We start from the raw sequence: 16,756 nt of genomic DNA, 5'->3' as shown, positions 1-16,756 counted from the left end.
GCGTTCCCCCGGCTGGCGGCCTCGCCCGGTCTGGCCATATTTTTCATATTGTACAACTATTTTCACTGTCCTTTTCCAGATCATTCCGCCACCCTTGTTATAAATCCAGGAGTTTCTCAGCAGCAGCAGCTCTCCCCTTCCTCCTTCCCTGACAGCTTAGCTCCTAGGCATGACACAGTGGTGCTGTGAACAGTGGCTCAGAACCTTGCCCTGGCCTGTGCCCTTCTCACAGTCTGCATCACGTTCAAGCCTTTGTTAGAGTCACTCTGTCAGCCTTGAGGGTTATCTTCTCTCTAACTTTCCCAGTATAATGTTTCTTTCCAAGGACTGGCCCCTTCCTTCTGAAAGTATGCTATAGTAAATGAGATGAAGTTTCAGGATCCTTGTCTCTAAGGAGCACTCTTGTTGCACTTCCTCCATTATAGATTTGCTTCCAGTAGTCCAGCTCTCTTCACCACAATTCAAAGGCATTGATTCTTCTTCTGTCATCCTTATTCATTGTTGAACTTTCAGATTCTTAAGAAGCAATTGAGAATACCATGGCTTGGATCAGACACATCTTAGTCTAAACCAACACCCCGTTCTTAGCATTTTGAAGAGGTCTTTGACAGCAGATTTGTCGTCCTTGGTTGACACTAATAAAGCTTGGTTTCTGTATATTTGTCTGTTTTGTGGAAGTGAGATGGAACAATATTTGTTCTTTGGTGACTGACTTTACTCAGCATGATGCTTTCACAGTTGATGAATGGCATAGCATATTCTCAAGACTTCATTTCTCTTTATGGCTGAGTAAAAACAGTTTGAGGTCTCAGGTGTGTCTGGTTCAGGCCATGGTCTTTCTGATCACTTGCTATGCATCTGAGAGCTGGACAATTAATAAGGATGACAGAAGAATTGATGCCTTTGAGCTGTGGTGTTGGAGAAGAGCACTGAACATCCCATAAACTGCCAATAAAACAAATAAATATATCTTGGGGAGGGTGCAGCTGGAGTGCTCTTTGGAGGCCAAATGACAAGGCTTCGCCTCACATTGGGCATGTTATGAGGAGGGGCTATTCCTCAGAGAAGGACATGATGCTAGGAAGGGTGGAGGGTCATTGAAGGAGAGGAAGACTCTTGACCAGGTGGATTGATGCGGTGACTGTCACAGTGGGCTCTTGTGTGTCAGGAAGTGTGAGGATGGTGCAGGATAGAACACGGTTCAGATCTTCTGTTCATAGGGTTGCCATGCATCATGCTCACCTCGACTGCACCTAACAAGAACAACAATTCAGGTATTCTTTTGTGACTGACCTGTTTACATTCCTCCCAGGGACTACTCTGCTGATTTTCTGGACATTGCTTAGGAGTTTAGTCTTGGAGTTATAAATATTATTGCAATTAGACTGGCTGGGCCATGGAACACTTTTATAGGGGCTCTCATTCCCAGTGCTTCTCATGGAACAGCACTTGAATCCAAGCACAGTGGCGCTGAGAATGTTTTTCTTCCTTGGGGAGTTGGCATGAGCACTGTGAATTCATTATTCTAAAATACCATTGGAGAGGCATTTTGTGGCGTGCATGGTTTGGGCAGTGATGAAGTAGGAGTGTAATGGTGGCGCTGAAGATTAGTAAGTGGAAAAAATTCCTGGCTCTACAACACTTACCTCCTCTCCTTGGACGGAGTGTTAGCAGGAAAAAGCTGGTGAGTATTCTGCAAAGATTTTGTCGTATGTTTCTTAAGAGGAAGATAACTTCCTCCCTCACTCCCTCCAATATGTGATTCTTGGGGGCCCATCCTGCTGAGATTTTATTTGAACATGATCACTTGTGGCCAAAAGAATTTGGACACACAACAATCTTATCATGTCACTGTTAGCAGTGATTTCCTTTTCTTTCTTCAATAGATGTTTGCAAGAGTCATAGTAAATACATTGCACTTAGCTGTCTCGACCCGCTAATCTTTATCATAACAATTGCCTTAATGATGTCAGTAATAATCTGGGGAAACACTCATTACACTTGTATTTTCTAGTACATGGGAAGACTTCCCACCTTAAGCAGAATATTCAGAAGATGGGGATGTAAAAAAGGTTTTGAAAATTGAGCTCCTCTTTGCATTTTCCTCTTTGATGTGTTCCTGTTTTTATTTCCCTTTCAAGCTAAAAATAATCCAAATACTGCCGAGTCAAGAGAGAAGGTGGTGGCTGAGAGGTTTTTGTGTCACACTTGGTCCCTCTACTACTGTTTATAGGTCATCCAATCTGTCAGACTTCATTTAAAGGAAATTTCTAGGAAGTGCCTAATGTTTGTAAGAAATCCTGAAGTCCAGTGTAATCAGACACCACCAAACAGAATGCCTGGGGACAGTATGATAAAACCATTTTAAAATGTGGTTAGTAAGAAAGGCTAATGCATGGAAAAGTGGAGACACCATCACTACCCCCAAGGAGCCTGCCTTGTACGGGGAAAAAAAGAAAGTGAGTATAGTCTGCAGAAAATCACGTGCTGTAAGTGCTGTGGAGAAAAATTCAGCAGGGGGGTGGGTGGTGTAATGTGAACAAGTATGGAGGTTAGAGAAACCCTTACCAAGAAGGTAGCATTTAAGCAGAGAGGAAAACTGAGGAGAGATGTGAAGTCTGGAGGAGAAAGGTTCTCGGTAAAGGAAATCGTAACTGTTGCAGGCTCACAGCTGACCTGCTGAAGGAAGTTGAGATGGGCTGAAATGAATGAGACAACAGCAGAGGAATTAGGTACTAGTCTGTAGAGGAACTAACAGGCTGTTGTAAGGGCTTTGGTTTTTCAGAAAGTGAGGTAAAAACCATTGGAGTATTTGAGCTGAGTAGTGACATGGATAGTTCTGGTTGTTTTGCTGATAATAGACTATTAGGGAGTGGATGGGATGTGGAAGCATGATTGGAAGTAGAGTGTACGTTGAAGACGAAAGATTTGCTGAACCTTTCACATATAAGTGAGAGAAATCAAGGATGACTCTGAAAAGATGGAGAAGCCATTTGCTGAAATCAGGAAGAGGATAGAAGGAACATATTCAGAATAAGTGCAAGCAGAAGGTCCAGTGTAGATAGGCTGAATTCTAGATACTTGTGGGGCAGCCGAGTGGAAAGACCATGAAGGCCGTTAGACATGTGAGTCTGGAGTTCGAGGGCCTGGAAGTGCAAAGGGGAGCATCCTCAAAGACTGATAGCGCAGAGGTCAGGACTGAGGTCAGTTGTTGGAGGTTTTGATCTGTTTATATGCACTCTGGAAATTACTAACTTCAGACAGTTAAGGGATAATCAATTTAAAAAAAAAGAGAGAGAGATGGTCATAGCTAGGAAAAGGTCATAGGCCTGAAGAGGAATGTTACTGATAACCTAGCTCTTGACTATGATCTCAGAACTGGTTCACAGTCAGCTGTCCTGCATCCATCAGAAGCACAGGAACCCTCCTGAAGCACCGGGCCATGTCAGTATCTGAGTAGAAAGTTACCACAGATGGAAGGAAAGCCCACATCGAAGAGATAAGCAGGCTACTCTAAAGTGACAGGAAGGTGTTGATAGGGGTCTTCTGGAGCCAGAATTCTTCTCCTGTGGGAGTGGCGAGGTACCAGTGATCGACCAGCACTTACCGACCTTCCTTGTCTAAAAGAAAGCCATAGTGGTCCTGCAATATATTATTTGACTCTTGCCTTTCTATAGAGTACAAGGGACAATAGTGATTTTCACTTAATAATATGAAACTTCTTATATTAGTTAACCGTTAAAGTATAACAAATGACTTCAAAACTTTTAGTATCTTTAAAGAAACACTTATCTCCCAGGGTCAGAAGTTTCTTACTCAAAAAAATTCTTAACTCAAAGTCTGTCATGAGGTTTCAATCAAAATGTTGACTAGGGCTGGAGAGTCCATTTCTAAATGGTTCATTCACATGACTGGCATATTGGTGCCGGGTGGCATATTGGTGCCGGGTGGCATATTGGTGCCGGGTGGCATATTGGTGCCAAGTGGCATATTGGTGCCGGGTGTTGAGAGGAAGCCACAATTTGTCCCTACCTGGGCCCCTCCCAGGGTTGCCCGAGTGTCCTCGTAATATTATGTGTCTGGCTAGTCCCAGAGCTAGTGATCCACGAGGACAAAGTGGAAGCTGCAGGGCCTTTTAAGACCTAGCCTCCAGTATCAAATTCACTATCAGAAGAGACTACATAAAAAATAACAGATACCCACATGTGAGAATCAGTGGGGCCATATTGAATGTTTTATCAATCCTTTGTATCCACTCAAACTACTACATGCAGCTCAAGGACTCAGTAACTCCAGATTGTCTGGGTCCCTCAGCATAGCTGATTCTGGGAACTGCCTAAGCAGCATCATTTGCCTCCCTTCACCGAGTGATGAGGAATTTTTTTTTCTCTTCTAGCTGAGAGGGTCCTTCAGGAGGTGGTGGGCACGTGCAGGAACCAAAACATGTACTCCACGGTTTGCCATATAGGTATTTTCGGTGTCGTGCCAGCGGAAAAGGTGTTCTGGTGGCATAGTCTGTAGGGGGTTACGTTGCTGACCCCAAGGTGGCCCCATTTTGGCAGTTTGGGTGTCTGAAGCGCTCTGGTGGCCTCATAAGTAGGAAATTGACCTGCCAACCCAAAGGCAGGTGATTTAACTCCACCACCTGCCCCTTGCAAGAAGAACGGGCCGGCTTCTCTGAGGCAGTGTTGCTGTTCAAAGCCATCAAGTTGACCTTGTGACACAGATCTGCACCTTCCCTTCTCCTGCTCCATCCTCATGACCTTCTCCTCGAGGGCGCCCCTCCCTTTCCCTGACCTCTGTCTTTCCCCAGCACCATCTCTCTTTCTAGGGACTTGGTTCCTTTTGGAAATAGGTTCAGAGTGAGTTGTTTTGTTATTAGATGTTGTTGAGTCGAGTATGAATAGTGATTCTGTGAACAGTAGACCTGCACCTATCCTATCCTGTAATGTCCTTCTCATCTCTGGCACGCTTGTGATGTGCGATTTCCAGCCTCGGAAAACCTGCGGGAGGATAAACTCTGAGTTGGTTCTGCCTCAGCGGCAGCGAGCAACAATGTTAGCTGAAGGAGAGCTCCTAGCCCATTGGATGTGCTGCTTCCTCAAGGTGGTGCCTCTCTGCTGGTTCAAATCCACTAATGGCTCTGCAGGAAAAAGATGGGCAGTTTCCTCCTGTACGATTTACAGCTTCTGAAAATCACGGGAGGGTCAGCTGTGAGTTGATTCTGACCCGAGGGGAATGAGATTTAGTTGTGGGTTGTGTCTTTGGTGGGGTTTCCCCCCCATTATCTGAAAGGCACTCTGATGGCACTATTATTGTTTGGCTGCGAGCTGTCTGATTGCTTCCCAGGACAAAAAAAGCTTGGCTGTCGGCTCCCGTAAAGATTACAGCCTACGAAACCTGATCACTTTGTGCAGTAAGATCGTCACGAGTCCGTGTCGATTCATTGCCACCCAGCAACAATACGTTAGCTGGCATCGCAACCAAATTTATTTCCTGTTGTCAGATTTTGGTATGTCGTGTTACCACTGGCTGTCACTGACTTGTACAGAGTTGCACTAAATTTAGAAGTCTTTAGGAGACATGATTTGCTTAGGATTTCTCTTATTATATAAATTCTTCCAAGGAGCATTTGACCATCTAAGACCCACTGATATTCTTGCCGCTTAGCACGTGAGTTTAACCACCACCTCCCGTATGTATGCCCTTAATTCCCAGGCATTTCTTGCATGAGCAAATTGCCTAAATGCACTTGTGAGAAACCCTTTTATAGTAAATGTTATTAAACTGAAAACAAGGGTATAATAAAATAACAATTTAAGGGTAATTTATTAACAACTGGAGCCCTTAAACACTGACATACCATTGTGTCGTAATAATGCCAAACTTGGTGTTTAAACACACTCTGTCACTCAAAAAATCATTGGGATAGTTTCCTAATCCTCAGGGTTTAGAATTATAGTTCTTTTGAACCTTCTTTTTTTTTTCTTTTAAACTACTACAGTGCTATTGCTTTCTGAATTACGCTTCATTGTCTTTTATTCACATGGAAGATCTGACAAACTTTATTCTGATAGTTTGACCAAAAAAATCAAGCTTAGTTGACATTGTCCAACCTTGCTGTTCTTGCACTTTACTTAGTTTCCCAGGACATCTCCTAAATTGATGGCATCAGGATGGGTAAAGGTAGAAATTGTGGCATAGAAGTGATCCGTTCGTTGAAGATCCTGGGAATTCACGCCTTTTCAAGTGAGGACAATCTGTTGAAAGTACGTCTCAGCAAAGGTTCTTTAGACTCTGGTGTTGGCCTGGACTTCACAAAGAAAGGCAGTGAGCAGTGGTCAGGCTGCACTGAGTCCCCGTATTTAAGATCTGGCTTCTGTTTGGAGGCAGAGACTGTGGCTTAGAGCTGCTTACCTTGAAAAATTGACTCATGCTAAGTAGAAAGCAGATCCCCCCACACTGCCTTATTACTGTGACAAACCTCTCATCAATTGGACTAGATGTACCCCAGGTCCCCACAATCAGTTCACATTCTCCCTGTAGGCCGGTCTCCACAGGCAGCCAAATCACAATCAGAAACTACTTATTAAGTTTCCCTGAAAAATTATTGTCACAGCATCTGGAAATACCTCATGTCTGTTTGATCAGTGCACCAGGGGAGCCAAATCATAGACTGAAAGTTGTTTGGGGAGCACATGATCAGGCTAAGGAAGGAACCAAGTGAGGTGCATGTCTAACAGCTGGAGGAGTTTCATGCTCCCACCTCAGAATGAAGGGCTGAACTTCTCAAAGTCAAATGGCTAAAACTTTTATGCCTTTGGAGAGGCATTTTGGTTGGCATACTCCTCATCTTTGGCTGCGTAACACCCTAAAAGCTTAGCAGCTCAGAACAATAATAAACATACCATTTCAGTGGATCAGAAATATGGGTGGTGCTGGCTGGTGGCAGGAGGCCTCAGTTCCTTACTACAAGGACCTCTTGATAGGACTGTTTGAGGATCCTCAGACCAGAGCACATGGTTCCTCAAGAGGCAGAAATCCAAAAGCAAAGTGGAAGTAGCAGTGCCTTTTATAACCTACAACCTAAAGAAACACACTCGCTTCTAATACATAATCTTTGCTACATAATCTTTGCTACATAATCTTTGCTAGAAGTGACTCACCAAGTCCCGTCTACATCGGGGAAGGGAATTAGTTTCCATCTTGTGAAGAGAAGGGTATGGGAAAATAAAAATTGTTGGCATGTAAAAACCAAAGTAATCATTACCTGCTTTGTGTCTATAATTCCTGTTTTATTTGCTTCCATGACCAACCAGCCCATCTGCTGATCTATATCCTCTAGTACTATATTTAGTTGATGGGTAAGCTCTGCTGTGTATTTTTACTGTTGTTTTTCTTTATGCCATTTTGCTTATCTCTTTGCTGCCACCAAACCTGCCAGAAGACCTTGGGCCAAATATTTCACCTCTCTATACCTCTTTGTCCCTATCTATAAAATAAAATTGGTAACACCTCATAAGCTTCTTGTGAAGACTCAATGTGTAATTAAAAGCACAGTGCTTAGAAGAATGTCTGGCACACGGAAGCATTGGATAGCTGTTAGCTGTCAGCAGTGGCAGCCTTAGCAAGAGCAGAAATAGTTTGATCTAGTAGGTGTGTTTAGCCCAAAGAAGGCAATCATTTTTCTGTGTTCCCAATGGGATGAAACAAAAGCCATAGTTGTCTTCCTGACTACACCATACATAGCCTTCTACGCCTTGACTGAAGGACAGAGAAAAAATTATTTCATCCTTGGGAGAGGCCAGAACCAGAGCCCTCTCACCCCCCCCCCCCATGTTTGTCCTTTCTCAGGTTAATCCCTGGCAGGAGTGCAATAACATGGAGATAACAGATTTCATTTGCATTCTGAGTTCTAGTCACGATTTGGTTTTGCTTTTGATTTTTTTTTGAGGGGGTGGGGTGGGGTGGGGACGACTGGTATTCTGTGGAGAAGTGGAGCTGTAAGCCAGGGAGTTTATTAGGCTTGTAGAGTTTCACTAACTATTGTTTCAGGTTTTCTTTTAAAATGTACATTTTAGAAGGTGAAACATACTTGCACCTCACCAGTATTGACTGATGACACTGGTTTATCTTCTCCACCCCTTTCGTGTCTTCCCAGTACCTCTTTAGATGTTGAGGTATAATGCATAGATTGTTCTCTTCATTGCAAACAGAATACTAATATAAAACCTGCCTCGTGTTTGCTGAAAATGGGAGTTAGAATTAGTGCTTTCTTCATCTACCAGCACTCCTTTAAAGGGAGGCATTGTAGAATGTAAGCCATAAAAGTAGTCTTGTGTCAGGTGGCATTAGTTAAATATAGAGCCAGAGAGCTGGGAGGGACCCACAAGGCCATCTGTGCCCTGCTGCCAGCCATCCCCAGCATGACTGTCTCCCGCCCATGCTGTCCAGTTCAGTAGCCACCAGCCACATGTGGCTTCTGAGAATTCCAAGAATCCCAACAATGGATAATCTAAGATGTGCCGTAGGTGGTAACATACATACGATATTTTTTATATAGTAGCTTTTAAATGTTATATTGGTTTGCTTACTAAGTTGATATACATTATGTTTCACATTATTCTTCATTCACATTGTATTTCAGTCATTCTCATGCATTATATTTTATAAAATTAATCCCCACTGGACCTTTCCCATCATTACCATTATTGTAAAAATAGAAAGTTAACTATAAAATGTGCGTGGGAATCCAAAAGGGCTGGAGCAGAGGAGTGAGGATGGGCCAGGGGCAAAAGCACAGGGTTGCACAATTGGTGAGTGTAGGGAGAGGGTGAAGGAAATGGGAAGGATGTGTGGGGACCTGAAAAGGCAAGGTAATGATACACCCTGTATTTTAAAGAGTTACTATTAAAAAGATTATGAAGTATCTCGAGAATTTATATTAGTTACATGTTGAAATGATAATGTTTCAGATATATTGGGTGAAAGAAATGATATTAAAATTAATTTCATAGTTTTCCGTTTATAGTAATGCCAGAAAATAATCTAAAATACAGCTAGAAAATATTATTTTATACATAATAGCTCAAACGCATCACGGTTGAATCAGAATAAGCCAAATGACCCTTGTATTTCTGAGGCTGCAAGTCATACAAGAGGAGATTGCCTGTCTTTCTGCCAAGAGCCACTGCTGGATTCAGCCTATCAGAAAGGTGTCACCTTTGGGGAAGCAGCCCACCCCCTTATGATCTAGAGCACCAGGGTTTTCTATTCCACACATAGCTCCTGTTGGGTTTCTGACAGCAATGTCCTACACCATCTAGCTCTATTATTCAAACCTCCAGGACAGTGAGAGTCCAGAGATTTCCTTGGTGACTCTTTTTTTTAAAAAAAATCAGTTTGATTCAATATTAGTATCTCATGTTTAATTTGAAAACTTAGTCTTCAAATAGTTGATGGGTCAGGATATCTTCGTGAAATTCCCACTTGAGGAGAACTAAGTGTCTTCTCATATTACTCTCAGTATAAACTCAATAAGCCTTTCATCTTTTATTTTCTTTAATACTTTGGTTTTATTGCTCTTTTCCAATCCCTTGATTCTTTTCAGTGACTTTTATAGATTCTCTCTTTTATTATTTTAAAAAATAATATTTGTGGTTTTGATGAGAGCTTGCATAGCAAATTAAGTTCCCCTTTAACAATTAATGTACACACTCTCATTAATTCCATTCTGTATGTTTGGTTTCCAGTAATCTGGTTCCCCTGCCCCGCTATCCTCTCGTCTTTGCTTTAGAGTAATTATTTGACCCTTTGACTCTTTTTTTTTTTTTTTTAATTTAGTAACTAAAAGGCAGATCACTCTAATTAAGGCCTGACCGATGCGAAGACAGACAGGTAGAAGGAATTCATTCCGCTGCCAAGTACTTGATTGGTCCTTTTGAGTCATTACCTCATTTAATCCCATAGCAGAGTGCAGGGCAGATGCTAATTTGTACCAGTCCTGACTGATGAGACGTTTGCGCTCAGAGAGATTGAACAGTTTACTAAAGTTCACCATAAATTATGTGGCAGATCTGAATTTACCCAATTCCAAGACCTCTTTCTTTCCTTGTATTCCATTCCTTCCTCATCTGATCCTTTTCTTTGAATGTGTCCTGTGGTCATGAGATACCTTTGTAGCTTATAATATGAGTAATATAATTATATAAATATATCTTTGTAGCTTATAACGATCACTGGATTTAGTTGATATGTTTATGCTCGGCTAGAAGTGTGAAGTGTGAAGCCATTTCCAGTCCTGTAAATACTTCATACAAGCCAGCTGTGCACACTAGCCAGAGTTGAGGTCTCTTGGTTTCAGAAATGACTTTCCTAGAAGAGAGCTTGTCTTCCTGTGGCCTCAACTCCTGTGACTATCATCACCTTACAGAACCAGCTACTTCCCAAATACCAATCGATGCTGCTACTATGTTTGTTTGCACATGTTTACTTAAAGCAGCAAACTTGTGCTTTGAGTAGGAGGGAATAGGAAAGGGATATTTGTGTATTAAAAATGGATCTTTGTGTAAAAACAGCCCACTTAACATTTGTTTGCAGAGGTGTCCTGGGAGCCAAGTCTTAGCTTCATTGCTCATTAGCTTTGAGCCGATGTATATCCTCTGAGTCAGGTGAAAGGGACAGGTATACTATTAGGAGGTGAGAGCAGTATCTACCCCCCTCCCTGGTTTATTTATCCACCCATGAAACTTTGCCAGCATTTGAACAACTTTCCAGAGATGTCTGGGGTAGAAGAAGCAACTTCACTGAACAATTTAGATATACGGACTCTTGGTTATACTAGCTTTCCTGGATATTTCCTTTTTCCTCAGATCCCTGTCCAAGCCTGTGCTAGATTTGTCTTAGAAAGTGGGACTGCAAATTCTTTTGGCTGTACCAAGTAGTAATTGCCTTTTTAGAGACATTAATGAAAATGAGATTGCACAAACATCTCAGAACATTCGCAGTGCATGTCATTTCAAGGCACTGCTCCCCCCAACAATCTGATGTCGTTTATTGAACTTGGCTGAGGAAATGTATAGACTAAGGATATAGATTGAGGCTAATCCCCCAGGAATTCTCCTTACCCTGTGATGTTTAGTGTCAAAGTGAGTGTGTTTGCTTATTTGCCCTGTATATTTTCCTTTTCAGGAATCATTAACCAATGGCAACAGGAATCCAAGGATAAAGTGATTTCCCTCCTGTTAACTCACCTGCCTTTGCTGAAGCCAGGAAATCTCGACGCAAAAGTAGAGTATATGAAACTGCTGCCCAAAATCCTGGCTCACTCTATTGAACACAACCAGCACATCGAGGAAAGCAGGCAGTTGCTGTCCTATGCGTTGATCCATCCGGCCACGTCGTTGGAAGACCGCAGTGCTTTGGCCATGTGGCTGAACCACTTGGAGGACCGCACGTCGACCAGCTTCAGTGGCCAGAACCGAGGCCGCTCGGACTCTGTGGATTATGGGCAAACACACTACTATCACCAAAGACAGAACTCCGATGACAAGCTCAACGGGTGGCAGAACTCTCGGGATTCTGGGATTTGCATCAACGCCTCCAGCTGGCAGGACAAAAGCCTGGGGTGTGAGAATGGCCACGTGCCACTCTACTCCTCTTCATCTGTCCCCACCACGATCAATACGATTGGAACCAGCACAAGTACAAGTAAGTCCCCTGGAGGCCCTTGCCCGCAGCCTGGTTTGAGCGACTTGCTGTGTGTGGCATGTCCCACTGCAGATGTCCTGCTCTGAGCACTCTGTAACCCTGGGAGAGACGGGCTTTTTGGAATTGGCTATAGGGAAAAGATTTTAAGGACCCCATCTTTGTTACTGCCTTGATTCTGGAAAGATGAAAATACAGGGCAGGTAAAAATGGTCGATGGTTCCAGTTTGGTTACAAACAGAACAGAAACCAACAAACAAAAAGAGAGAGAGTGAGAGTGAGAGAGACTAAATGGTGAAAGAAGGAAACTTCCTGTTTCCGGAAATGGGAAATGCCTTTCACCCCCATGTCTTCCATCCCGGGATTTGTGGCTTTACCAAAGACACCCAGTTACCATGTGATTCTCCAAACCTGATTCTAACCCATGGTTAACCAGCCAGCCACGTGGGCTTTGAGCATTTTGTTTTCTTTTTCTATTTTTTTCCCCTCCTGCCTTTTTTTTATCCACCCCCTGGTTTTTGGTTTTTCATTTCACCCTGGAATGTTCCTCCCCCTTGCACTTCCTGGTTTGAGTCCGCTGTTGTCCAGAACTCTACTCCTGAGTGGGGAAGCGGGTTTGCTAACTGAGAATGCTGCTCTGTGCTGTGGCCTGGGCTCCCCCTGCTCAGTCTTAACCCCTAAGGAGAAGCAGGTCAGAAGTGGCTTTGCAGAGGTGGGCAGCTCTCTGCCCTTTGGACCACTAAAGCCAAGTTTCCTGCTTACAGCTGGGTGTAGGGCCAGGACTCCTCCCTGTGTGCCCCAGTTAGGCGGAGCAAAGAGACAAACCTACCACGAGTGCATAGTATATAAAGCTGCAATGTGAGAGAGCGGCCCTATGACGTGGGCCTCCTTGACGCTAATGCTCATGTGTCCATGGACACATAGTGTGCTAAGATTACTTGCTGACTGGTCATGGTAAGACTCTCAGGGCTGTGAACATTCAGGACCCCCAATTACATAATAATGCACATATTAATAATTCACATGGCCAACTTCCTGGTCTGCCTTCTCTTAGACCTGCTGGCTAAGGGACTTTTTTACATGACTTCCTCGAATATGGAGCAGTGTTGAACTCTTCCTACCTTAATAGAAGCAGCCTTTTAGCAGCATAGTCACGGTAGCACTTAAAATTAGTGGCAAAATCATAGAACTGCTTAAAATAGGATGTTGGTATTGCTACAGCATGAAGGTTTTCTATTCCTTTTATACTCTTATGTTTCACCGCTGGTAATTTCCACATTTGGGGAATGAAGTGATCATTGTTAGTTTATTATGTACGAAGGTCTTGTGGCGGGTCTGTCTTTGTATATTAGTAATCCCGCTGGGAATTGTTTCACCAGCCCACTGTGTGTTGGTGAGTGATGGCTGGGTCTGATAGAGTAGGCATATGCAGGCTGGAAGGCAGAGCCTCTGGGGCCAGGTTTCTCAGGTTGGCAGTCTAGTAATTGTTTACTAAACTCTTTGCTGGGAAGTCTCCTAAAAAACCTGCTGGGGAGTCAGCAGTGAGTTGTCCCTCCACAGCAAGGGGCTAAGGGGTGGGCAAGAGAGAGAAAGGGAAATTCTTTGACAGCTGGGAGAACTGCACACCCTGGGCTGCCTGCTGCCTGTTGTGTCAAAAATTTGATCTTCTCTCAGTTTTAAAAGGGCAAATTTTATGCCACTTGTTTTGAAATTAGTCTCATTTCATCACATTTTCATCGACACAGATCTGAGCCTTCAGGATCAGGTCTTGACAAGATGATGACATTGCAGCTGGTCCTCAAATTGTGGTCAGAAGGCACTTTCAGTTTTCACCATGGCCTCCCAGGCCCTGGAGGGAGGAAATAGAAACTGTTGTCACCTCCCAGACCTTTGAGCCTTTATCCAGTGCTCAAGTTGAAAAGGACTTGGAGGTCTAATAAGATGACTAGATTGCCTTTTTCTCGAAGAAGAAATGGGTGGGAGCCATCATTTAGAGAAAAGAAGATACAAGAGCTTAGCTCTTCCTTCCAGAAAGTTGTTTTGACCACCTGGCCATCTCTCTAACCAAAGGACAATAATATCAATAAGTCAATAATATCTATAATTCATTAATAGCTCTCTAACCAAAGGTTGCACCTACTGACAACCACCATCAAAGGTCAATGTCCAATCTGACTTCTCCACATCATCTCTTGTAGTTAAATTGTGTTTGTACAAGCTACACGTGTTTGAGTCATGTATTCTCTTGTGCCTCTAACAAATTCTGAGACACCAGAGGCAGCCTGACATGTGGAAGGAACAAGAACTTTGGCATCAGCACTGTCCCAACCTGCAATTTCCAAACTATAATGTGACTGAGTTATTTAACCTTTCTGAGCGAGGTCTCTGTTTGTAAAATGGAACATTCATGATAGCTGCTTGAAGGGTTGTGGTAAGAGCAAATGAGATTGTGTATGTAAATGCCCAGTGCAGGACAGGGCAGGCAACAGTAAGTACTCCATGTGCACCTGTTAAATGAATCAATGAGAAAAACTGGGGAACAGAGTGCAATTTCTGACCTGCAGGTTCTGTGTCCTCATTTTTAGTTCTTCCAATCTTCAATCTGTATTAACAAAAGGCAGTGATGTGGGCACCTTACCGTGAGCCCAGGGCATGCAGAGTGGTCTGGTTCGGGGGATAGGCTTGAGTATGCCCTGGCTTTGGCCCATTTGACTACAATAGAATATGGGCTAGATTAAAAGCCTCAGGAATTATTATACTAAACCAAGAAACTGCATTTCAGGGTAATGCAGAAAATTATATGACTGTAAATGAAGCATTGAGATGAATTTTCATGCTGTATGTTTTCACATTGTTGGCCAGATTAATGATAATTAATACAAAGTGACCAAAAATGCATCTCTTTTATAGTTTTTTGTTTTTTACTTTGCCTTTTCAACCATGCACATGCCTTTGCATTTGGGGGTTTGTTTCTTGTGTGGGTTTCCAATCATTCAACGGCCCGCAGACACTTCCTTCATGCCTGCTGTGTTCCTGACATTGTGTGAGGGTCCATGGCAAAGGTAAGGGAGCTTAAAATGCTCGTCCCATTCTTCTAGAGAGCCTGTCATTGGAGAGAGAAGACCTGTCAATCAGTCTTACAGTGAAAATTTGAAATTAAACCTTCCTTTTGGCCAGACTCTAAAAATGTTTACAGAACAATTCAGAAATTATATGAAAAGGACAGTAAAACAATACTTCACTGTAATTCACAAAACATACTTCACTGTAATTCACAGAACACACTGTAATACAGAATTAAATATCAGTTGGGTAAGTGCTGTGAATGGATGGGAAGAGTATTGTGGAAGATCAGGAAAGCTTTTGCCAAGAAAATGGGAAGTGAGTTATCCTTGTTGTTATGAGTCAACTGTGACTCATGGTGACCCTCTGAGCAGCAGATAGGAGCCTTGCCCTATCCAGTGTCAGCCCACGATACCTGCTCTGCCCAGGCCCATTGTTCCGTTCACTGTGTCAATGCATCTTGTTGAGAGCCTTCCTCTTTCACTAGCTCTCCAACTTTCCCAGCATCATGTCTTTTTCCAAGGACTGGCCCCTCCTGATAAACATGTCCAAAGGATGTGTGATGAAATTTCACCATCCTTCTAAGGAGCACCCTGGCTGTCCCTCCTCCAAGGAAAACTTGTTTATTCTTGTTTGGAAGTCCATGTGATAGTAAAGAGTCTTCTTTGTCAATCACAGTCCAAAGGCATCAGTTCTTCTGTCTTCCTTATTCATCGTCCAGCTTTCAGATGCAGACGAAGCAATTGGAAAGATTATCATTTAAAGCATGTGGTAACTGATGATAAACTGATATTCTTGATTATTAGCCCTTTAAACAGGTTATTTAAAAGGAAATGAACTCAGAGGAGAACATTTAGAAAGGGAGAAGAGGGAGGACACTCGGGGAAGCAGTATAGATTGTGAGCCGAAGGATGGTGGTTTCAGCTTGCACACAGAGTCGAGGCCAAGGGGAGTAAGTAAATATTCCGAAAGAAAATGATAATGAGAAAAAGAAGGTAAAAGTATCTTGAAGGAATGGATCTGAAGACACCTGAAGAGTCCCAGAAAGAGCACACGTGGCACCAAGCAGTTACACTTGAAGCCCCTAACTGAAAGGTCAGCAGTTAGAAACCACCAGCTGTTCTTGGGAGAAACAACATTCTGCTTCCCTAAAGATTTACAATATTGGAAACACTATGGGACACTTCTGCTCTGTCCTAGAGGGTCACTGGGAGTCAGAATAGAATTACAATGTTTTGTTGTTTTTTTTAAAAGAGACCTATCAAGGAAATGGCATGAGACTTGGCAGCGTTGGGTTCCATTGTGCACGGGGTCAGCATAAGCCAAAGATTGACACATTGGCAGCTAACAACAACATAGACACTAAACATTATATCGTAAGCCTGGGAGTGCCCATTCCCAATGGTGACTATAGGGTCAGTGAACCCACTTGTGAAATCCCTTCAAAAACTCGGTTGTGAGGCAATACATGTGTCTCTAATGTAGGTATAGAACATAAGAAATGTATACTAGAAATGTTCTTTAGGAAAATTATTTGATTTAGGATTTGGTATTGTCTCATACGTGTATTATTAATTTATTGATTTGTTCTTTTATTCACTCAAAAAAATAGTTCTTTAACACCTACTGTGTACCTAGTTCTCCTTTGGGGTACTTAGACATGTCAGTGGAGAAGTACAATTGCCTTCCTTAATAGAACTTTCAGTCTAATGTATATAAATTACGTGTGTGTGTGTGTGTGTGACATACAAGTAGTTACCTAGTGTTAGAACTTGATAAGTGATACATTAATAAGAAATAGAGTGTTAGGAACTATCTGGCCTTTGAGATAAGGAAAACAAAGAGGTTGTAGTAGTAAACAGGGTGCTCAAAGTAAACCTCACTGAAAAGGTGAGATGTGAGTAAAGATTTGGAAAAGGTGAGGGAGGTATGTGGGGAAAGAGAATTCCCGGTTGTTGTTGTTGTTGTTGTTATGTGCCATCAAGTC

At 42.8% G+C, this 16,756-nt stretch overlaps 1 protein-coding gene across 2 annotated transcripts in view; it reads left to right on the top strand.

Annotated features, from left to right (window-relative positions):
• The window catches only part of SAMD4A (sterile alpha motif domain containing 4A), a 314,011-nt gene that overhangs the window by 179,742 nt on the left and 117,513 nt on the right, over positions 1-16,756 (top strand). For both annotated transcript variants that reach the window (XM_006894345.1, XM_006894344.1), the window contains exon 2: positions 11,191-11,709. In XM_006894345.1, the coding sequence (XP_006894407.1) occupies positions 11,191-11,709 (519 nt within the window). The remainder of the gene's footprint in view (positions 1-11,190; positions 11,710-16,756) is intronic.

Source organism: Elephantulus edwardii, unplaced genomic scaffold, assembly GCF_000299155.1.
Source record: "Elephantulus edwardii isolate Elephantulus edwardi_28Jun2011 unplaced genomic scaffold, EleEdw1.0 scaffold00140, whole genome shotgun sequence".
NCBI classification, from domain to species: Eukaryota; Metazoa; Chordata; class Mammalia; order Macroscelidea; family Macroscelididae; genus Elephantulus; species Elephantulus edwardii.
This window is presented reverse-complemented; position numbering and strand designations above follow the sequence as displayed.